Source organism: Zootoca vivipara, chromosome 7, assembly GCF_963506605.1.
Source record: "Zootoca vivipara chromosome 7, rZooViv1.1, whole genome shotgun sequence".
Classification (NCBI taxonomy): Eukaryota; Metazoa; Chordata; class Lepidosauria; order Squamata; family Lacertidae; genus Zootoca; species Zootoca vivipara.
The window spans coordinates 10,020,579-10,044,999 of record NC_083282.1 but is presented as its reverse complement, the minus strand read 5'-3'; the positions used below and the strand labels follow the sequence as shown (position 1 = coordinate 10,044,999).

The following is a 24,421-nucleotide window of genomic DNA, read 5'->3' as shown; positions in this document are numbered from 1 at the left end:
TGCCCAAATTTAACCCTAAAAATCAGAAAAACTCACATACGATGCCTGCTGAAATACAAAGTCGTCACCAGCTAATAGGAGTTCAACAGAATCGGGGGCCTGTCTGATCTCAGCCAAAAGGGAATGCCATAGATCAGCACCGACAATATTCCATGCATGGCGTCTACTGGATAACACCTACTAACAGTGACTTCCTGTAGGGCCTCAGTGATCAGGCATGTGTCAGGCATGACCCAAATTGTTAAGGGGGCTTGTAAATTAATAAGAGAGCATTAAAGTTGGCTTTTAAGTACAAAAGTTATGTGGTAGTCGCCCACCAAGAGTTTGGCCACAGCATTTTGCACCCGCTGGAAATTCTGGACTAGGCCCAAGGATATCCTCACATAGGTGAAATCTACACATATATAAAAAACACTGTGAAAATGCTTTTTTTTAAAAAAAAAAGTTTTGAAAAATACCTTGAAGTTTGCATAGCTCACTGTCGCCATCTAGTGTCACATTTGTATATTGCCCTTTACAGCACATTTAAAACGTTTTGTTTGCAGCTGAGTCCTATGAGTGACCTCCGTATACCTGATAGTCAATGTGGTGTGTGATCGTGAAGAGCCCTATCCATGCAACCAATGTTGCAATATTTTAGCCTTCCAAAACAGGGAGAAGGGGTTGGATTACGCACACATGGCATACATTTCTCAAACTGCACATGAGCTTGGATGCCTAAGATTGCAGTGTCCCATTGTATGTTGACATTACTCCTTTAGCTAAGGACACTTCAGTATGAATTGACACCCACAGAATTGAAGCAGGTTTTACCTCTTCTCAGTAATTCTTATTGAGTGGAAGCCTCCAGTATTCTGATTGTTCTATGATAAATTCTTGAACTCTAATCCTGCATCTAGAGGCTTTTAACCCATACGCTGACATCAAAAGTAAGAAACCCTTTTGGCAGCCATTTTCACTCTCACTGACCCTCTTCACATCTGGCACAATTGCCCTGTTACCTGAGCATGGAATTTTTTTTAAAAACCATCTTTATTCGAAAATGAATTTTGCACGCGATTATGTAAGCCCAATATTTACGGCGAGTCTTAGTTCTTTGATAATGCTGTTAAGTCCCAGCCTGGGCTTTTTAAGGAACTTTCTGATCCAAATGTGTGCATTTGCCGGATAAATCTCACAAACGAAAAGCCATTGCCTCATCACTGTGCGTGTACGATACCAAAGAGAAAAGAAAAAGATGTTAATTGTAGCTGGAGCCTCCAGGCGCTAGATTAATGCCAATACTAATATTACTAATAAATCCACTGTGGCTAAGAAAACACGTATGGGTGAGATTCCAGATGTTCCCTGCACATGTTAAGTGAAGACATCCTGCTACACAGGCTAGTTCTACAAACCTAAGATAATAGCAGAGAAATACATTAACCCCCTGGGCCCTCACAGCTATTGGGGAGTGGCAGTTATACAGCCCCCTTCCTTCAGGCAATTTACCCCAAGGAAATGCTTCAACTTTGATGCCTCAAAGGTGTTATTCCCGTTGCTATTTTTGTTCCCGGCTACAGCTAGAGTGTTTCTTTGAAAGATGACTAATGTAAATTATATTTGGCCAATAACCCTGGCCATAAACACCTCATATTTTAAAGGCACACATTTTTAATAGACATAAAACGGAGACGTAAGAAAGGCCCAAAGAAATGAAGTTTAACTGAACTTCATAACTTCGGCTAAACCTGTAGCAGCTGGACCAGGGTGTAGCTTTGTTCTCTAGGCGCTAATAGGGTAATACAACTGCAATGGAAGAGGTTTTGGTAAGAGAGCACAGGGCAGAAACGGGAAAACACAGGCAGAGGGCCTTCTCGGTAGTGGCACCCACCCTGTGGAATGCCCTCCCACTAGAGGTCAAAGAGAACAACAATTACCAGACCTTTAGAAGGCATCTCAAGGCAGCCCTGTTTAGGGAAGCTTTTAATGTTTGATGGACTTCTGTATTTTAATATTTTGTTGGAAGCCGCCCAGAGTGGCTGGGGGAACCCAGCCAGATGGGTGGGGTATAAATAATAAATTATTATTATTATTATTATTATTATTATTATTATTATTATTTGTGGTGTCACCGCTCTCTGGTTTTCAAGTTTTCTCTACATTTGGGGCAACCGCTTTCCTCCATTATACCATAATGATATATATGGTCATGACTGAAAAATATCAGTCTTTAAATATGATGGGATCAATTGATCCTTGCCTTAGCTGTGACTTATTTTTTTAATATGTTTACTTTTGGAAATTGTATGTTTGTATATTATGTGTGTTTTCTTTTCCTTAAACTAAATAATACCATAAAGATGTCACTGGTGTATAAATCATTTATTCATATTATGGTCTTTCTTTCATTATATATTTATTGTAGGTATTTAATACACTGCTTTTAAGGCAATCTAAATGCAGCTGTCTACATAAAAAATATCTGCAAAGCAATAAGCATGAAAAACTACATATTAAAAAATTAAGATAAGGAAAAACAAAATCAAAACACTTGTTTGTGAAAATCAAAACACTTGTCTATTGTCAGCCATGTTTTGCTATCAATAGCCTGGCAGTAGACAACATAAACATCATTTGTTCTTTATCTTTGAGATTGGTATGATTTTCATAAAAAAAAATATTTTAATAAAGCTAATCTCGGGGGGAAGTATAATTGTTCGTTTTGTGGTTTTATTCATTTCTTTCTCAAACTTTCCATAACATTTAGTGACTTCAGTGCAATTGCACTCTAGGTGGAAATATCTATAGTGGCAACTGGTTTTGCTCAGGGTGGATAAAAATCAATTATGTTTTAAAAATAAATAAATAAATAAAATCAGATTTTTAAAAATTTAAATCGGTATTTTTTAATTTAAATTGGATTTTTAAAATAAAATGCTTTTGGAGGAAAAATCTTTCCAAAGATAGTTTTCTATTTACGTTACATTATAGTCCAAAGGCTATTCATCAGGAAATAAGGATTTGTTTTCAGTTTGTCATGTGTGCTAAAACTCAGCCTGTTTTTTTTTAAAAAACTGTTTAACCACATCAGTTAACAAACATGGATACATATGCTATAATGTTATTGTTTTAGTTAAATAAATAGTTTAAATTGTTATTAAGGAAAAGATTATTTTTCTCCTTCCAATAAAGTGCAGCAGAAAAGTTGTCCAAATATAAATAGTTAAATTAAATAGTTAAATTTCTAACAGTATAACCAAACCGGTAATTTTTTATATAACTGTAAAAACTACTCTGAAAATTTATTATTCCAAAAATGAAACCTTCATCTGGTTGTAAATATTAAGATCATACCAGCAAGAATGAGTCTTTCTGTAAATAAATAAATAAAATGATCAAGTCTTACTGACTAGGGATTTAAATCAAGTCTTACTGACTAGTGATTTAAATCAATTTGACAAGAAGCTACAGTTAGAACTGGATATGGAATAACTGTTTGGTTCAAAATTGGGAAAGGAGTACAACAAGGGTGTATATTGTCTCCCTGCTTATTTAACTTATATGCAGAATTCATCATGAAAAAGGCTGGACTGGATGAATCCCAAGCCGGAATTAAGATTGCCGGAAGAAATATCAACAACCTCAGATATGCTGATGACACAACCTTGATGGCAGAAAGTGAGGAGGAATTAAAGAACCTTTTAATGAGGGTGAAAGAGGAGAGCGCAAAATATGTTCTGAAGCTCAACATCTAAAAGAACCAAGATCATGGCCACTGGTCCCATCACCTCCTGGCAAATAAAAGGGGAAGAAATGGAGGCAGTGAGAGATTTTACTTTCTTGGGTTCCATGATCACTGCAGATGGTGACAGCAGTCACAAAATTAAAAGACACCTGCTTCTTGGGAGAAAAGTAATGACAAACCTAGACAGCATCTTAAAAAGCAGAGACATCACCTTGCCAACAAAGGTCCCTATAATTAAAGCTATGGTTTTCCCAGTAGTGATGTATGGAAGAGAGAGCTGGACCATAAAGAAGGCTGATCGCCGAAGAATTTTGAATTATGGTGCTGGAGGTTGGAGGAGACTCTTGAGAGTCCCATGGACTGCAAGAAGGTCAAACCTCTTCATTCTGAAGGAAATCAGCCCTGAGTGCTCACTGGAAGGACAGATCCTGAAGCTGAGGCTCCAATACTTTGGCCACCTCGTGAGAAGAGAAGACTCCCTGGAAAAGACCCTGATGTTGGGAAAGATTGAGGGCACTAGGAGAAGGGGACGACAGAGGACGAGATGGTTGGACTGTGTTCTCAAAGCTACCAACATGAGTTTGACCAAACTGTGGGAGGCAGTGGAAGACAGAAGTGCCTGGCGTGCTCTGGTCCATGGGGTCACGAAGAGCTGGACACGACTAAACCTGGCAGACAGGATAAAAACAACACACTCAGATTTCTGTTGTTGTCTGCCCCTTCTGTGATGTATGCATTATGTCTGGAGGGGCAGTCTTGGGCTCCAGGGTGGGCAGTTCAAAAGTCTATATAAGGGCTTGCACACCTTTGTCCTGGGTCCTCTTCTTGCCACCTGCTTGGAGGGGGGCACCCTGTTGCAACAGCTTTAATAAAGATCAGGCTTAGTAGCTGATTTGCTTCTCAATATTCTCTGGTTTGCCTCTGTTATTTTCTCTTACCGATAGAGAACCTAAAAAAGAATTCTATATGGGCTCCTGGGTACCCCATAAGTGAAAAGGTGCAGGTTTTTTTTTCTTATAACAGGCAGGAGCCTGGTCACTCAAGCACCTTGCAGAATCGAACCAGCTTTCTCTCATCCCTTCCCAGTACCCTGTCTATGTACTTGTTCGTGAGAGCCATCCTTCCCTCATTCGGGACCTCTAATCTGGGGGTGACCAACCTGGTTCACCTGTGCAGGCTCACTTGAAGGTTTTATGGCAGCATCAGGTACCTGTTTTCACGTGTGAGCGAGCTGCCACAGACTAACACCACAGATAGGATTTTTGCATCTCTCTCAAAACAAAAGGCTTTTCATGAGAGTCCTTCTTAAAGGTCAAGTCATCCAACAATGAGAAACAGATTTGGGAAACCTGCATGTGCAAACTGGCTGCGAAAAAGCCACCATCTATTTAGAAATGTGTCTTTTAATGAATAAAGCAGCTTCTAAGCTCTGTTTGGCCTGAGTGTTGTGAAACAAGAGACTAGTTCGCTCTCCCCAAATGACTTCTTTCCCCCTTTCTTTTCCAAAAACAATTAATAGTGCACTGAGTGAACTGCATTGCAACCTAGCAAACTCTACGAGAGAGCAGAATTCTCTTGCAAAAACAATTTTCGACATACCATTGTGCGGCTTAAGAGAACTCAGGAAATGTTTCAGTGATATTCGGCTTCCCCAGAGACACTTTGAAACTGCAGCTCATGAAAATGGACTAATGTCCGAGGCATGAAAATTACAATGGGCTTCCTGCTTACATTTAACCCTCCCCCTGCCCCTCCAAGACTCTAATTTGAACAGTATGGCAGGATTCCAGTTGCGAAGTTTCTCTCCCAGGGAAGGCCAAACTAAAGGTGCGGGGGGGAGAGAGAAGGGTTGAGGGGCTCCACATTTCTCTTACCTATAAGCTGTGCTTTCCTTACAGCCATCCTTCAAGCACAAAGACAGGACTGGACAAATGAGTCAGCCATATACCTAAAAGGCTCCATCCACTGTACACAACACAAGCATCTGACATTGTATGCTGTCTCTGTTCCCATTTTGCAACCATGCTAATACTGATTGATAGACTGCCGAGTCCTTTTTTTAAAGGATAAAGGTAAAGGGACCCCTGACCATTAGGTCCAGTCATGACCGACTCTGGGGTTGCACGCTCATCTCGCATTATTGGCCGAGGGAGCCAGCGTACAGCTTCCAGGTCATGTGGCCAGCATGACAAAGCGGCTTCTGGCAAACCAGAGCAGCACATGGAAATGCTGTTTACCTTCCCGCTGTAGCGGTTCCTATTTATCTACTTGCATTTTGACGTGCTTTCGAACTGCTAGGTTGGCAGGAGCTGGGACCAAGCAACGGGAGCTCACCCCGTCACAGGGATTCGAACCGCCGTCCTACTGATCAGCAAGCCCTAGGCTCAGTGGTTTAACCACAGCGCCACCTGTGTCCCTTTATACATGGCCCATATTTTTATGGGACACACCTGCATATGCAGATGTTGACACAGGTACGCACGGCAGAAATCAAAGTTGTCGGTACCCCACCTCACCCCTGGCCCATGAAAACAGCACACCATAGAATATTAAAATGGCCTTTTGTCTCTCTAGTCCTTGAAAATCTACCACATTTCAAACGACGTTCTACCCCTCATGATGGCTAAGAAATCTAACCTTCCCTACAGAAGGAAACTGTTCTGCTTTACTGTCTCAATTTTTTACTAGGCATTTAAATTAGGGGTAGCCAATAGGATGCCATCTAGAAATTCCTGGACTACAACTCCCAACTTCATACCCATTAACCTCCCCAGAAAAAAAATATGGGACAACCCTTTTTTTTTCCTCGCAAGAGGACAGCAACCAAAATGGCTGCCACGATTTCGTGCAATTTCAGGCTGCAACATTGCTGGTGCCTAAAAGAACTATTTCTGGTAATAAAAGGACAACAACAACTAAAGATTTCAAGTGTCAGTGCCGTATTCCTTCACTTCAGCTCTGGTTTCAAACTACTTCCTGGAATCCCGCCAGCACCAGTTTAAAAGAATAGAATGACATAAACAGAGAAGAACTTTTAAGGAGACCAGGCAGTTTTAAGCAGTATCCATCAATGCAATGCCAACACTTAAGCCATTAAAGGAAAGATCAAATGACAAATGCATTCCATACTGCCTTATTACATTACGTCAGCCTTCCCCTACCTGGTGCCCTCCAGATGTTTCTAACTACAACTACCATCTTCCCTGGCCATTGGACATGCTGGCTATTGAATAAGCATTCATTCTGATTTGTTTCTGTGGAGGTTAGATAATGCTGTGCGAAAGCAAGCGTTATCCCACACATTCCTGTGCACTTTCCTTCACACACAAACACAAACAGGAGTCTTTGGAGGAAGTGAGTTTGTTGAGCAAGACGTCCTATCAACTACAATTCCAGTACTTTAATTTGCTGGCATGTGGTTGACTCTCACCCAAAAATCTTCTTCTTTGGTGATCCCTCGTAACCGGGTAAGATTGTCTTCCATAAACACGGTTTTAATAATGAGTCCATAAGTGACTGGAGGCCAATTCTGGATCCACACACCCTTCCACAGTGGGGACATTGGTTTCCAGGCGGGAGTTGATCACGGTGTGGATTTGCCGAGTGTGCCTCTTAGCACGCTTCTCCCTTGTGTCCTGAGTTTGAGTGTCTTCAAAGCCCATGACACCTTTGGTAAAGGCTGTTCTCCAACTGGAGTGCTCGCAGGCCAGTGTTTCCCAGTTGTCAGTGTTTATACTACATTTTTTATATTTGCCTTGAGACAGTCTTTAAACCTCTTTTGTTGACCACCAGCATTACGCTTTCCATTTTTAAGTTCGGAATAGAGTAGTTGTTTTGGAAGACGATAATCAGGCATCCGCACGACATTACCAGACCAACGTAGTTGATGTTGAAGAATAATTGCTTCAACACTGGTGATCTTTTCTTCCTCCAGTACACTGATATTAGTTCGCTTGTCTTCTTAAGTAATATGTAAAAAATTTCAGGGACACCGTTGATGAAATCTTTCAAGGAGTTGGAGATGGCGTTTATAAGTGGTCTACGTTTCACAAGCATACAGTAAGGTTGGTACTACAATAGCTTTGTAAACAAGCATTTTGGTTTCCCTGTGAATGTCCCAGTCCTCAAACACCCTGCACTTCAATTGGGAGAAAGCTGCACTTGCAGAGCTCAGGCGATGCTGGATTTCGGCATCAATGTTGGCCCTTGTGGAAAGATAACTGCCTAGGTAGGAGAAGTGATCGACGTTTTCCAACGTTACACCACTGAGTTGGATTTGTGGTGCTGCAGAGGGGTTATTTTGTACTTGTTGGTGCAGCACTTTGGTTTTTTGGATGTTGAGTGATAGACCAAGCTTTTCGTAAGCTTCTGCAAAGATATTTTGGATGGTTTGGAGGTCATCCTCTGAACGTGCACCCACTACGTTGTCATCAGCATACTGAAGCTCTATGACGGAAGTTACGGTAACCTTACTCTTTGCTTTCAGCCTGCTCAGATTGAAGAGCTTTCCATCTGTTCGATATATGATTTCTACTCCTGTGGGGAGTTTTCCTTCAACAAAGTGTAGGATCATGGCAATGAAAATAATGTATAGAGTTGGGGCAATAACACAACCCTGTTTAACACCTGATCCCACTGTGAATGGTTCACTTTGAGAGCCATTGTTATCTGCAATTGTTGCTGTCGTATTATCATGGGGGAGCCAAATGATGTTTACAAATTTATCTGGGCAGCCAATTTGCAGGACAGTCCACAGGGCGAAAGCCTTAGTCAGGTCAATAAACACCATATACTGGGGTTGGTTTTGATCTCTGCATTTTTCTTGAAGCTGTGAAGCCGTGAAAATCATGTCCACTGTCCCCCTAGAAGGCCGAAAACTATTTTGGGATTCAGGAAGGGTCACCTTGGATATTGTTACGAGACAGTTTGCTAAGATCCTTGCAAGAATTTTTCCAGCCACAGCTAATAGAGAGATGCCTCGGTAGTTTCCACAATCAGTTCTGTCATCTTTTTTAAAGAGATTGATAATTTTGGCATCCCTAAAGTCTTCTGGGATTTCTTCTCTTTCCCAGATTTTTTCAATGAGCTTGTGAAGTTGTTGTGTAAGTTCAATTCCGCCCACTTTGAAGATTTCAGCAGGTACCCCATCAGGTCCACTGGCATTGTTGTTTTTTCATTTGGTTAATAGCTGTACACAACTCTCCCAGATTTGGAGATACTGCAAGCTCATCTCTATCTTGTTTTTGCGGAATTTGTGAGAAGACCTCAGCAGCTACGGGGGAGTTGCGGTTAAGGAGATGTCGGTAATGTTCTTCCCAACGCAGTGCAATAGCTTCTTTATCTTTTAGAAGTGTGATACGGTCTGCTGAGTGTAGGGGGCATATGCCATGATTTATTGGCCCATAGATGGTCTTTGTGGCATTAAGGAAACTCTGTGCATCATGAGTGTCGGCTAAGTGCTGGATCTCTTGAGCTTTTTTTTTTATATCCACCAGGTGTTTTTTAGTTCTCTGGTTCTTCTTTGAACCTCAGCCTTAGCATTGGCAATAGGTTTAATAGTGACAGTCTGGAAGCTCCCCTGGTCACTTTCTCCCAAGGTTCTCTGTACTTTCATTGAACAGTCAGTCAGGTTGAAGTCCAGGATAGCAGATTTTGTTCCTTCCTCCACCACCCGAGGTTTTCAGCAAAGTAAGGCAAGAATGTATTGATCATTCTGTTCTTAGCAGAATTAGGCTTCTAGTTGAAATCGTCCATTCCTACTATGGCTCACATCTGTGAAAGTTTTGCAATCTGTTTCAGCACCATCCCTGTCTTCCAACTGGCTGGGCAGCCTGTATGCTGTATACTGCCACAACAATGCCATGCTTGTTTCTCTCTCTTTCTACTCACCCCCAGATTCTTTGAACACTTTCACATTCATGAATATCCACATGCATGCATATAACACTACTCCCCCTCTTTTTGCTGGGTTTATTGCTTTTTGAAAAAGGTATACACTTAAATTGCTATGGGTAAAGGTAAAAGGTAGGGACCCAGGTGGCGCTGTGGGTTAAACCACAGAGTCTAGGGCTTGCTGATCAGAAGGTTGGCGGTTTGAATCCCTGCAACGGGGTGAGCTCCCATTGCTCGGTCCCAGCTCCTGCCCACCTAGCAGTTCGAAAGCACATCAAAGTGCAAGTAGATAAATAGGGACCGATCCGGCAGGAAGGTAAACGGAGTTTCCATGCGCTGCTCTGGTTCGCCAGAAGGAGCTTTGTCATGCTGGCCACATGACCCGGAAGCTGTCTGCAGACAAACACCGGCTCCCTCGGCCTATAGAGCGAGATGAGCGCCGCAACCCCAGAGTCGGACACGACTGGACCTGATGGTCAGGGGCCCCTTTACCTTTTTAAAGGTAAAAGGTAAAGGACCCCTGGACGGTTAAGCCCAGTTTCTCTAGTCTTTGACCGTAATAAAGATTTGTTGTTGGTTAAGCCCAGTCAAAGACGACTATGGGGTTGCGGCGCTCATCTCTCTTTAAGGCCGAGGGAGCTGGTGTTTGTCCACAGACAGCTTTCCAGGTCATGTGGCCAGCAGGACTAAACCGCTTCTGGCGCAATGGGGACGCCATGATGGAAACGCCGTTTATCTTCCCGCTGCAGCGGTACTTATTTATCTACTTGTGCTGGTGTGCTTTCGGATTGCTAGGTTGGCAGGAGCTGGGACAGAGCAAAGGGAGCTCACTCCATCACGGGGATTCGAACCGCCAACCTTCTGATTGGTATATTGCTATATTCTAATCATGACTATCATTCCATCAGGTCTCAGTTATATCTATCGGCATGTGCTTACCTTCCCATATTAAGATTTCAAGGCCATTTCCATACTCCTTGTGTCAACTTCCCAGTTTCCCTGCAAATGACTGGACAATTCACTGCCTGCACCTTCCTCCTTTGCCAGATCCATTTTTTGTCCCTAATACTTGGCTCAGCGCTGGGCTTTTGCCTCTTGCCCTCACAGGATTTAGTTTTAAAAGCCCTCCTGAAAAGGAGTCTCCCCAATCCTCATGAGGTGCACCCCTTCTCCTTCATTTTGGTTGTGTTGGTCCAAGAAACCCAAACTTCCCTGATGACTCAACTACATAGCCAGCTGTTGGCTTCCAGTATCATGCTTTCTCGACAATTGTTATCATCATCATCATCATCATTTCAGTGCAGACCCGAAAATGCTACATTTGAGCAAGAAGTAGGGACAAGCCTATGTTTGCCAGAATACATATCATAGACTTAGAGTAGGCATGAGGCATAGGAGCCAACTCTTAGGGGCTGAAGTCCCTTCACCCACCCCAAAAAATTGAGGGGGCCGTGGCTGCCCCACCAAGTTGGTGGGCATTGCCATTCAAAGGGTATGTATGAGTTGAGTTTAGTTGGGTTGGGTTGGGTTGAGTTTAGAATGACGTCGTGAATAGAAAGGAATAGTGACATATATATACAGTACATAAATAAATCAGGATTGAGATAATAAGGAAATACAGAAAGATATAATGAGACTGAAATGAAGTGTCGTGAGGTCGGTGGAAGTCTTTGTTTTATCAGCTTTGGTTATGTAACGATGAATACGGTTTGGGGAATATGTCTGTCTTTCTTTCTTTTTCTTTTTCTTTTATATCTTCGTTTCCTATCTTTTTTTCTTTTTATTTTCTTTCATTCTTTGTTTTGTGTTTTAATCTGTAAGATTTGGAATTGTACTGCGGGTTAAGAACTTAATTCATTCTGGAGGTCCGTTCTTAACCTGAAACTGTTCTTAACCTGAGGTACCACTTTAGCTAATGGCGCCTCCTGCGGCTGCCGCGCTGCCGCCACACAATTTCTGTTCTCATCCTGAAGCAAAGTTCTTAACCCGAGGTACTGTAACCTGAAGCGTCTGTAACCCGAGGTACCACTGTATGAAGAACACCTGAAAACATCTGAAAACATTACACACAAGGCTTTTAAAACAAATGAAGAACAGCGGTGGGGGAACCTTCCTATTTGAGTGGAAGGAAGGAAGGAAGGACAGAAAGAAAGAAAGCATGTTTCTCACCTCCCTCAACCTCACAGGGCCCAAATTTGCAATGGCAAAAATTCCTTGGGTTCTTTCAGTGATTTGTGGGGAACTGACCAGAAGGAAAACAACCAGTGCAGAAAGAGTTAAGCAATCCATTTTCTCTCCTTCTCCTACCGCTAGGCTGAAAATTGCAACCTCTGAAGGCTGCTTTTGATTAAAAAATAAAATTGAGGCTTTGTTAGACACATCTGAGAGCCAGGATTAGCCGAGGTTCCCATTCAAATCTATTTTCAACCCAGTTTTGCCGCTGTATAATGTGTGAAAGGTTCAAAGTCATTTAGTAGAACAGTCCTATGCACATTGTGGCTCCATCCATTTAGAGAGGGAGAGAGGGGGGGAGAGGGAGGGGAGAGAGAGAGAGAGAGAGAGAGAGAGAGAGAGAGAGAGAGAGAGGATGCAGCAATAGAAGTTTTCTGCAATTACAAAATCCAAATCTTGGACAAGCAACTGACAAACTTAGTTATCGAATAACTAAGCTAGCAGAGAGCCAACGTCAAGTCTGTTTTTTTTAAAAAAACAACCCCTATATAATCAGCTAGATTAAACAACAATAAATTTAAACAGGAAATTCCAGCCACTGCCACCAGCTGTCAATTAACTTTACACGGGATTGTAAACTCAGGGATAAGAAGCATCATCTTCTGCGAGGCAAATCGGCAGAGGAGTCAGACCAAATCAAAAGGAGAAATCACAGAGCTGCAGTCTGCACATAAGTCTCGCGGCGAATATTGCCAATTATCGAAGCATGCCGAGGAGGCTCAAGTAACACCAAAGCCCTCTTTCAACAACTGCAGCCTTTTACCATTTGGGCTCTAATAAACATGTGTTCCCAATATTTCCTCTCGTGAATACGTCTCCTTCAAAACCAAAACACTTCATGCTTGCCAATACCAAAGCCTTGATTGGAAAATGTATACCAGTTGACCTCTGAGCTCTTTCCTTTTTTTCCCTTCCCCTTCCTCTTCCCCTGGCTGCAAGTCTACACACACACACGACATTCTTCAGGCCACGCATCAACACAACACACACACACACACACACACACAATATTATTTACCTTCCACCCTCTCCATAGAACCATAGAATCATAGAGTTTTTTTATCCCACTCTGCAACCACAAGGGCCATCCAGAAGAGACCACAAGGGCCATCCAGTCCAACCCCCTGCCAAGCAGGAAACACCATCAAAGCATTCTTGACATATGCCTGTCAAGCCTCTGCTTAAAGACCTCCAAAGAAGGAGACTCCACCACACCCCTTGGGAGCAAATTCCACTGCCGAACAGCTCTTACTGTCAGGAAGTTCTTTCTAATATTTAGGTGGAATCTTCTTTCTTGTAGTTTGAATCCATTGCTCCGTGTCCGCTTCTCTGGAGCAGCAGAAAACAACCTTTCTCCCTCTCTATATGACAACCTTTTATATATTTGAACATGGCTATCATATCACCCCTTAACCTTCTCTTCTCCAGGCTAAACATAACCTTCTCTTCTCCAGGCTAAACCAGAAAACCTGCCAGCCAGGCCCAGGTGCCTCACTCACACTCTGCTGCCACAGTGGCTGCAACTGTTCTATATGGTTTGCATTTGTACATTTTATTGTTAAAAGTGGTATGACTCTGAGCCCTGCCCCAAGCCACAGGCGTCCCCTGCCTGCACAGATCTCCCTGTGCATGTGAGTGTATGTCTGCTTGCCCACCAGGGGGTGTCACTTTAGAGGGTGAAATTTAATTTTTGCAAATTTCTCCAGTCTTTAAAATATGTTTTTGGGTGTGAGGAATTCCAATGTGCCACTATTGTTGCGATTGGGCAACATTTAGCATGCCAGGTCTAGAGGTTTGATGAAGAAGCACATGAACTATGCTTGCGGAAAACCAAAGAATTTTCATTTTGCCTTCTAAAAATGTCAGGTAATGTTAAATAATTAATAATAATATATAACGTATAATATAATCGTAAGTACCTGGCAATCATTTTTAATTCTTTCTGTGCGACTGCACACACATTTTGCTTACCAAGCAAAACTAAGTTAAGTTAATTTAACCCAAATACTTTTTGAATCCCCAAGTGCTGTTATAACTATTTAAGGTAAAGGGACCCCTGACCATTAGGTCTAGTCGTGGCCGACTCTGGGGTTGCGGCGCTCATCTCGTGTTATTGGCCGAGGGAGCCGGCATACAGCTTCCAGGTCATGTGGCCAGCATGACAAAACTATTTAGGACCCCTCATTTTGGAAATCTGAAAGTTGAAAAATTCAACACTCCCTAAGTAAAAGGGAAGGGGAAAGGACCCCTGGATGGTTAAGTCCAGTCCAAGGAGACTGTGGGGTTGTGGCGCTCATCTTGCTTTCAGGCCGAGGGAGCCAGCGTTTGTCCAGACAGCTTTCCAGGTCATGTGGCCAGCAGGACTAAACCACTTCTGGTGTAGCGGAACACCGAGCCGGAAACCAGAGCGCACAGAAACGCTGCTTACCTTCCCGCCACAGTGGTATCTATTTATCTACTTGCACTGGTGTGCTTTCAAACTGCTAGGTTGGCAGGAGCTGGGACAGAGCAATGGGAGCTCAACCGCCAACCTTCTGATCAGCAAGCCCAAGAGACTCAGTGGTTTAGACCACAGCGCTACCTGCGTCCTATAACATGCCCTATAATGCTCATGTGGTCACAGAGTCTGGTTTTTCAGCGTCCGTCCCCAAACACAGGGCAGTTGCTGCTGACGCAACCCCACTTCCTCATGCACACATCATTCGCTGTATATGGGTGGCTTGTGCGAACACGGTTCTTGTCACATATAGCATTTCTTACAATCTCTTTTGGTGTCGTCCCGTCTCTTCTCCCCATGGAGGATAGGGGAGGTTCACAACAATGTATGGCACCGTCAGGGTTATCACACACTACCTGCCCCTCCCCTCCACAAAAATGAGCTGCTTCAAAGGGCTGGTGCAACCCGCATCCTTTCGTGAAAGACTTTATCTGGGTTGTGATTAAAAGCTGCTCTCTGAGCCCTTTATGTGGCTGCAGAGTGGGATTAAAAAAAACTTTAAATGAAGAGTAATAACTGATAATGTTTGGAAAGGGTCACTTTTCTTTTGTGATGCTGATCAGCGCAGCTGACGTAATTTCCAGGCCGTTTCCGCCTTGAGAAAGTCACACTGCGGCAGGCATAACAGCATCTTGGGAGAGAGGGCTGCCTATACTTTCATGTCCTCTGCATAATTCTTCCTCTCACTGACACAAATGTCGGCTAAATTAGTGGGAGGTCAGAAAGCAAAGTCACAACCAAAACAAAATCCAAGCAACAGCAGCCTTTCATCTCTAAATTTTTTGTTGTGATGCAAAGTTTCCCTTTGCCAGCGCTCATTAATTTTCGGCGAGACGTGAACATCTTGCAAGGAACATCTTTGTCCTTAAGTAACACCCGTCTCCACCAGCTGGAAGCTATTCTCACTTTCGGCAGAGAACACCTCTGGCCCTCCGGAAGTTCTCAGACTACATCTCCCATCATTCTGTACAACAACATCTGGAGGGCCACAGCTATCCGTGAGGACTTTGTGACCACGATTATGGTGACACATATATTTGCAGAATAACGTAAGTAAAATGTTTCTGACCACAATGCAAAGTTTAAAGCCCTAAACGGCCTCGGTCCAGGATACCTGAAGGAGCATCTCCACCCCCATCATTCAGACTGGACACCGACGTCCAGCTCCAAGGGCCTTCTGGCGGTTCCCTCACTGCAAGAAGTGAGGTTACAGGGAACCAGGCAGAGGGCCTTCTCGGTAGTGGCGCCCGCCCTGTGGAACGCCCTCCCACCAGATGTCAAGGAAAAAAACAACTACGGTATCTGACGTTTAGAAGACATGCGAAGGCAACCCTGTTTGGGCAAGTTTTTAAGGTTTGATGTTTTATCGTGTTTTTAATATTCTGTTGGGAGCTGCCCAGAGTGACTGGGGAAACCTACCCAGATGGGCAGGGTATACGTAATAAGTTATTATTATTATTATTATTATTATTATTAAACAGCAATGAAGCAGTCTCTGCCTGTGGGGCCTGCAATCTAAAGGGTGACAATGGGGAAGGTAACAGAGAAAGAAATAGATTGGCAAGTGTAACACAAATGATGCCAAACTCCCCTCCCAAGTTTCCTGAATGAGTGTAAATGTTAAGCTAGGTCACTTTGGTCTATTCACTATGCCCAAGTCTGCTCACAAGGCATCCCCAGACCTCAGATGGCCATCGCTGCCTCATACATTGCTGTTGTACCCCCACACCACCCTCATGCACTGAACTCCCCCCCCTCCCCATTGCTGCACTCTGCAGTGATATGACATCAGGACCAGGAATACGTTACCAAGGAGCCTGGTTCAGCTGGAACTCTGTACATGCCCAGAACTATATGCGAAATTTGGCTCTGCTCTGAGGAATGAGCATGAGTGCTATTTGCCCTTGTGCCGGAGCCAACACTAAAAGAGCCCTTTGTTGTGGCCAGCTCTGATGCCAGTATGTTGCCAGCCATAAAAAGGAACCGGTCACATATGCCCAATTAGATTTCTGGAACCCGGTACCATATCTAATGAAAACATAACTCACAATTCAGCCATTAATCGTCTTCTGCAGGCAAATGAATTCCCTCCGGGGAGCATATCTTGCCTTGATTAAAACAAAGACCCTCTTTTGCATTTCTTGAGAAATCTAAGTCTGTCCCTTTCAGCAAGGGCCAGATCACCTTATTAAAACAAGATGCTCATGAGACTTTGCCTTATTCCTCTGGTGGGAAATTTAACAGAGGTGGCTCCACAACAACCCATGGCCATCTTTCTCAGACCTCAGTAGAAGTTCCTTTTCAAATTCAGGCAAACGTCCACCAATAACCCATTGAGGAGACTCTTGAGAGTCCCATAGACTGCAAGAAGGTCAAACCTATCCATTCTTAAGGAAATCAGCCCTGAGTGCTCACTGGAAGGACAGATCGTGAAGCTGAGGCTCCAATACTTTGGCCACCTCATGAGAAGAGAAGAACCCTTGGAAAAGACCCTGATGTTGAGAAAGATGGAGGGCACTAGGAGAAGGGGACGACAGAGGACGAGATGGTTGGACAGTGTTCTCGAAGCTACCAACATGAGTCTGACCAAACTGTGGGAGGCAGTGGAAGACAGGAGTGCCTGGCGTGCTCTGGTCCATGGGGTCACGAAGAGTCGGACACGACTAAACGACTAAACAACAACAACATAAGCAGATGCCCCTGGCATTCCAACACTTTTACTTTGTTGGAAGAGCTCAGCTTCTTTAACCCTAGATCTCTTTGTTGCATCCTGATTCTTGTTCCCTAGCCTTTGCACCATGTTTGTTATTTTCTTTGGGGGATGATTCACTGTGGAGAGGCAACAGCCAGTGTCTTTCAAGCAGAATGTGTTTCTTTTCCTTGCTTCTTGCACTAGAACCCAAAATAAAATCTAAAAGTGAAAGATGATTTAAAGGCATAGCTGCCAAGTTATCCCTTTTTTCAGGGATTTTCCATTATGCTGAATAGGCTTCCTCGCGAGAAAAGGGAAAACTTGGCAGCTATGTTTAAAGGAGGGGGGAGAAAGCACCTCAGCCTCTCAAAAGTTTGAGGCAATCATTGTCTCTAGGTAGTGGGACCCTGAGTTTCACCTCTCCTAACATCCCCAAAGAATTGCAACTGATCCTTTGATGCAGACTCTCGCCCATTCATAATGAAGTACCAACATGTGACAGTTTCTCAGTTCTCCTGTGTTGGTTCAACAGCAGGACAGTAATTTTATGCTTCAACTCTCTCACTTCTTTCAGTTTGTCCACTACTAAACTGGTCTTCAAGACTTTGCTCGTATTCATATACATGGCCATTCTCCAAATTCAACTCAGTGATGTAACATTGGAAAATGTTGAACACTTCTCCTACCTGGGCAGTTATCTTTCCACAGGGGCCAACATTGATGCCGAAATCCAGCATCACCTGAGCTCTGCAAGTGCAGCTCCCGATTGAAGTGCAGAGTGTTTGAGGACCGGGACATTCACAGGGAAACCAAAATGCTATTTTACAAAGCTATTGTAGTACCAACCTTACTGTATGCTTGTGAAACGTAGACCACTTATAAACGCCATCTCCAACTCCTTGAAAGATTCAATCAATGGTGTCTTTGAAAAATTTTACATATCACTTGAGAAGACAGGCGAACTAATGCCAGTGTACTGGAAGAAGCAAAGATCCCCAGCAATGATTCTTCAACATCAACTTCGTTGGGCTGGTCATGTTGTTCAGATGCCTGATTATCATCTTCCAAAGCAGCTACTTTATTCCAAACTTAATAATGGAAGGCATAATGCTGGTGGTCAACAAAAGAGGTTCAAAGACTCTCTCAAGGCAAATAAAAAATATGTAGTATAAACACCGAAAACTCGAAAACACTGGCCTGCGAGCGCTCCTATTGGAGAACAGCCTTTACCGAAGGTGTCATGGGTTTTGAAGACATTCAAACTTAGGACGAAAGGGAGGAACGTGCTAAGAGGAAGGCAAGCTTGGCAAATCCACACCGTGATCAACTCCCGCCTGGAAACCTATGTCCCCAGTGTGGAAGGACGTGTGGATCCAGAATTGGCCTCCACAGTCACTTATGGACTCACTGTTAAGACCGTGTTAATGGAAGACAATCTTATTTGGCTACAAGTAATTGCCAGAAAGCCCAGGCAACATAGGCTGGGCAACCTGCGTGGTATATTACAATAATTTTGCTCTTCCGTACTTCTTTATCAGCACTTCAAGCTGCAACAATGGTGCCAGGTTCCTCCCAACTTTGGGGGGGAGGGCCGTCATGTGCACATGATGTCATGCATACAATGCAGACCTGTGATGTCACATGGCGGGAGGCCATGAGGCCCACTGTAGCCATGGGGAGGCCTGGCAAGGCCCAACAGCACCCATCACAGTTGTGGGAAGGCCTGGCAGGGACCGCCACAACCGCAGTGAGGCCCAGTGTGGTCCAACAGGGCCCGCTGCAGCAAGGCCCAACAAAGCCTGGCCCCCCAATATGGAGGGGAGCCCTCAGCACCATCCCGATATATTGGGGGGGGGGTTGAAGTGTCCTCAGCCCCATAGAATTGTGCTGCTCCATTCCCCAATGTAAAGTAGGTAACAACATCTAAGACATGCAACCATCTCTGGTAAAGATCAGTTGATACTGATACTATTCGATACTGAGTCAGACAATTGGTCCATATAGCTCAATAATGTCTACACTGGTTGGCAGCAGCTTTCTGGGGTTCCACATATGGATTTTTCCCGGCCCTACTTGAAGAATGCTGGCAACTGAACCTGGAACCTTTTGTGTGAACCGCATGTGCTCTGCTACTGAACCCGTAATGCTAATTCCCCCTAGATTTGTATTTCTATAAATACAACATAGAAGATTCAAGTCCGCAGGCATGTGCCCTAGCGCACTAGCAAATCGGATAATACAGAGCAGGTCCGAGATCAGAGCCCAACAGTTTTTTGTCAGTTGGAGCAATATACAAAAACCATTTATTCCCAGGTGGGCAGCTAAAAAAAGGGAAATGTCCTTGGTCCGCAAGCAAACAAAAGAATTAAAGCATTTATCCCGGGATGAGTTGGCAGCCCTGCTACACACTCATATTCCAGCTTGTCTCTGAAGAGACATCTGAAGCTCACCCAATTTCAGTCCCTAGGCTAAGTTCCAATCTAAGACCCTCAGGTTCCTGGTTCAAAATGTCCCGATGCCATGCCTTCCTCCCTAAGCTGGGCAGAAGCTTCCCGGCTGGGTGGGCTTTGGGAAGGTTGTGGACCCATTGGAGCATCACACCTCCCTCAGCCAGGCAGAAACTTCCTGGGCTTTGGGAAGGAGGCACCAGGCTTTAATACTTTAATACTAGTGGGATGCAGGTGGTGCTGTGGTCTAAACCACGGAGACTCTTGGGCTTGCCAATCAGAAGGTCGGCGGTTCGAATCCCCGCAACGGGGTGAGCTCCCGTTGCTCTGTCCCAGCTCCTGCCAACCTAGCAGTTCGAAAGCATGCCAGTGCAAGTCAATAAATAGGTACCACTGCGGCGGGAAAGTAAACAGCATTTATATGAGCTCCGGTTTCCGTCCCGGTGTCCCGTTGCGCCACAAGTGGTTTAGTCCTGCTGGCCACATGACCCAGAAAGCTGTTTGTGGACAAACGCTGGCTCCCTTGCCCTGAAAGTGAGATGAGCGCCACAACCCCATAGTCGCCTTTGACTGGACTTAACCATCCAGGGAGCCTTTACCTTTTTGCTTTAATAATCTAAATTACCAGGAACATTTAGTGGACTAGCTTAGTCCCCCTAAGTCCACTGACGGCATGCCACTGTTGGGAGCCCGATTTAACCACAACCAAGTGGATTATTCTCATATCAGGTAAATCCCCAGATTTATAGGGGGAAAGCATTGAGACTGATGTTGTTTGAGGATCATATCATGCGGACTATGCAAATTACATGGAAATGTAAACCATTGCAAGCACCTAGGGCCAGATTCAGCTAACAAGTCTGTCCAGCAGAAGTCTGTGCTAGGACTTCCACTAGTGCATTCTTCTCTTCCCATGCATCGCCCATGTCCCACCCCCAAATGGACCCTGAGGGAGCTAGGAGAACCCACAGAACGGTGTGCCGGGGGAGGAGAAGGTGGGTTGTCCATCTGAAACATTTGCGCTGACAGAAGGATCCCCCACCCCACCCCAATGCTACAACAAATTTTCCCATAGTAAATGCCAGTGTCTGTATTGTAGGGGGGAAGGGGGGGGGGAGAGACACAAAGAGTCTTGTGGCATCTTAAAGGTTAACACATTTATGCCTCCAGAAAATTTATGCCACAAAAAATCACTAGCTTTTAAGGTGCCTGAAGACTCTTTCGAATACTGTACAGTGGTACCTCGGGTTAAGAACTTAATTCATTCTGGAGGTCCGTTCTTAACCTGAAACTGTTCTTAACCTGAGGTACCACTTTAGCTAATGGGGCCTCCCGCTGCCGCCGCTGCACAATTTCTGTTCTCATCCCGAAGCAAAGTTCTTAACCCGAGGTACTATTTCCGGGTTAGCGGAGTTTGTAACCTGAAGTGTCTGTAACCTAAAGCGTCTGTAACCCGAGGTACCACTGTATTTGCAATTACAGTACTTGCAATGAAGTCTAAATGCTGGAAAAAATTATTGATGCGGATTAGAGCATAATGTTGATGAATCATGTTGTGTGACACTGGTCACTCTCATGCCAGCCAGCAAAAATTCTGGGTGGGCACACATCTCAGCTAGCGCTAATTTGTGTCGGTTTGAGAATTAAAAGCACACAATGTTTATTGTTTAAGCTATTTTGGATTTGGGTGGGAGGTGGGAATGTATCGATGACGACCTCTACTTTGGACTATGAGTGGTGGATTTTGTTGATTACATTGTTCATCACCTCACTTTGGTGCCACAAAAGGGCACAATGAAGTTTGGCCGATAAGCAGAGTACTTTCACTGTTGTTAGGTACCCTAGTTAAAAGTCTGGTGGCTAATCACCTAAGCATCCTGCGATTGGTTGGCAACGCTATTAAATATAGAGCGACACAATTGGCATTAAAATAGCCAGTGACCTAAACTGACACAGTGGAGTGTCAGGCGCCATTTTTGTCCAGTGCATCCTTGCGTGACCCGTAAGCCCCTTGAAGACAAGGGGACTTACTTCTGAGTAAACGTGCCCAGGATCGTGCTCTCAACTCTCCCACCCTTCAGACCCTCTGCTGGAAGGTGCTGCACTGCAATGGCAGTTTCTTGCGTTTAAATATGTTGATGCCTTTCATGAAGCAACAGAAGGACAATGTGCCCACATCAAGCCATGCTCCTTTTGTGGCATGCCCCCTACGGGCGAGGAATGGCTTTGCAAACCGTTTGGGGGGTTTATTTATATATTTAAGGGAACGAAAACAGGAAATGTTTGCGATTATATGACTGTTAATGATCACTGTTGTTATCACCCCCCAATCACAGATAAGCATTTCCCTAGGCTTTTTTTTTTTTTTAAAGCATTTTCCTTAACAATTTAAAAACAAAAGCAGCAGTAATAGCTGGGAACAACTTGATTCCTCAATGCCCCAACAATTTTCAGATGTTTGCATTCAGGAGTTTTGCTTCAGGTGAAACAAGCAGCTGCAATGTCAGGTTTTTAAACATTTTTTTAAAAAAATTCCTTCCAGTAGCACCTTAGAGACCAACTAAGTTTGTCATTGGTATGAGCTTTTGTGTGCATGCACACTTCTTCAGATACACTCACATCTGAAGAAGTGTGCATGCACACAAAAGCTCATACCAATGACAAACTTGGTTGGTCTCTAAGGGACTACTGGAAGGAATTTTTTTTTATTTTTTTCCGACTACGGCAGATCAACACGGCTACCTACCTGTAACTAGATTGTTAAACAGACAGTTTGTTAAAAAGTGCTTGGCTTGAAGTGATCTCTGTGCTTTGAACTGCCACATGCCTCAGCCTAGGCTAGGGCATCCAGGTTTCTATTTCCTTGTGGGGTCACCAGGAGACTTTTGACAATGGAAGAAGAGGAGAAAATCCCAAGAAAGGGGATAGAAAACAGATGCTTGCGAGTGGGAGAGGAAACAGGAAGAATATGTATATAAACAGCAGAGGGGATGAGGAATGCAGGGGGGGGGAAGAGGAGGAGAAGAACAACTGAAGCATGCCGCAATAAAATCTGCATTGCATCCTACAAACATTTTATTTGAAATGCAACAAAACACCAAGCATGCAGGGTCAAAGGTCAGGGTTTTCGGAGGGTGTGCGCATAGGTCCCCTGCAGGGCCCAGGGCTAGTACCTTTTGTAAAGAGGAATGCACATCCGGTTTTCAAGGATAAATCAGAACTTTAGAAACTATTGAAAACGTGCCTTGTGCTCTGTAAGCAGCCCACGAATGCCATGCATTCTCCATAGTCACAGCTTGCAGTTAACACCTCCACGGACTGGGCTGGTTCAATAAGGCACAGCATGAGACTCACCATTTATCCCAGCAGAAAATTCAATGGAAATGGAGTGGCTGATATTCAAGAAACTAATTTTTTTTACAGTTTGTTGCTCTCTACATCATTTGTGTGTGCAGCAGCGGTGTGCTTAGGAACACAAGTGTGCTGAAAGAATTGCACCAATTAAATAATAAAGGCTCCTTTCAATCAGCCTGTTCCAGAGCAAGTAATCCATTGACCATCTCTACATCAGAAGTGATCCGCAGTGTGAATGTATGCATGTTCGATGGGACTTACTCCTAAGTAAGCATGTACAGGACCGCAGCCCCAATCGCAGCTGATAGAGACCTTCCAAAATTATGTATCCTCAGATGATTCCACTTGTGTCCCCGCTCCCCTCTGGGTATAAGAGTCAAGCGTCCTCCACACCCACATTTTAATTTAGGTGCGGGAAATGTGCTATTGTTTTATGCCATTTTAAGTCAAAGTTGCTAGGCAATCCCAGAAAACTTCCCCCTTAGACTTGAATACACCTCAGTATGTACATGTGTGTGTGTGTGTGTGTGTGTGTGTGTGTGTGTGTGTGTGTGCAGTGCCCAATTTAAGGAGGCTCAAAAGCATCGTCTTACCTGGATCATGAAACGGGACCAGTGCAAAGTTGTAAAGCGGTCTCTTGGGTCTCTTCAAAGAGGTCTCCAGAATTTTGGACGCTCCCTCAATCACCTGAACTAAGTCATCATACATGGAGCCAGTCACATCAAACACAAAAGCCAAGGTGGACGCTCCCTCCGGGATTTCTTCATCCGTGGCCTGAGGCTCCAGTTGGACCACAGCATCTTGTGCGCAGCAAAGAGAAAAAAGGAGAGCAGCGGCTAGTGATGCCCGCAGGGGGACATTGTGATGGGAATTCATTTTTCTTCCTCCTTCTCCTCCAGGGTACCTAAGCAATGTGCTCAGTTCCCCACACTAAGCATCACAAAGGATCCCCTCTGGTTGGGGGGGGGAGCGTGCATTTGATCTTCCCTTTTGCAAAGCAGCGGTCAAAAAGTCCTTCTCCTCCTTTTCCTTTCCTTTTCTTGGGTTTGTTTATTTTGCACAAAGCACTTTTCACAGACTCAAGGGAGGTAGAGAGAGAAAGAGGCAAGGGGAATGCGGCAGCCCCTCTTCTTTTTTGCTAGCAAGTTGCTGGTTCTTCTTCCCTTCCCCAGTCTACTTGTCTGCAAGAGTTCTGGCAGCCTCTCGCCTAGCGAAGGGAGAGAGAGTCCCATTCATGTCCCCTGTGCAGCTGCTGCTACTTCTGCCGCCGCCGCCTCTGGATTCTTTGGCAAGAGGCAAGAGGCTCTCCAAAGTTCGGCTGCTGTACGGAGTCTTTGGCTAGAAACGGAGGCTGCTGCTGCTGCTGCTGCAGCAGCAGCAACAAGGAGTGGATGCTCAGCTCAGCTCGCCTTCTCATTGGTCTGCCCCACTTCCCCACCTTTGCCTCCTAGGCCCCCTCTTTTAGGGTGACTTGTTAAAAATGGTATTTAGGGTCACTCAAGTGCCGCAAAATCACTGGAGGCAAATCTCTTTCATATGCAGTAATGAAAACACACAGGCACAGTTGTGATTCAGATATG

General features: G+C 44.3%; 1 protein-coding gene across 3 annotated transcripts in view; it reads right to left on the bottom strand.

The window, feature by feature from the left end:
• The window catches only part of HMCN1 (hemicentin 1), a 280,560-nt gene extending 256,379 nt beyond the window's left edge, over positions 1-24,181 (bottom strand). For all 3 annotated transcript variants that reach the window (XM_060276655.1, XM_060276656.1, XM_060276657.1), the window contains exon 1: positions 23,435-24,181. In XM_060276655.1, the coding sequence (XP_060132638.1) occupies positions 23,435-23,717 (283 nt within the window). In that variant the 5' untranslated portion in view covers positions 23,718-24,181. The remainder of the gene's footprint in view (positions 1-23,434) is intronic.
• Between the last annotated feature and the right edge of the window lie 240 nt (positions 24,182-24,421).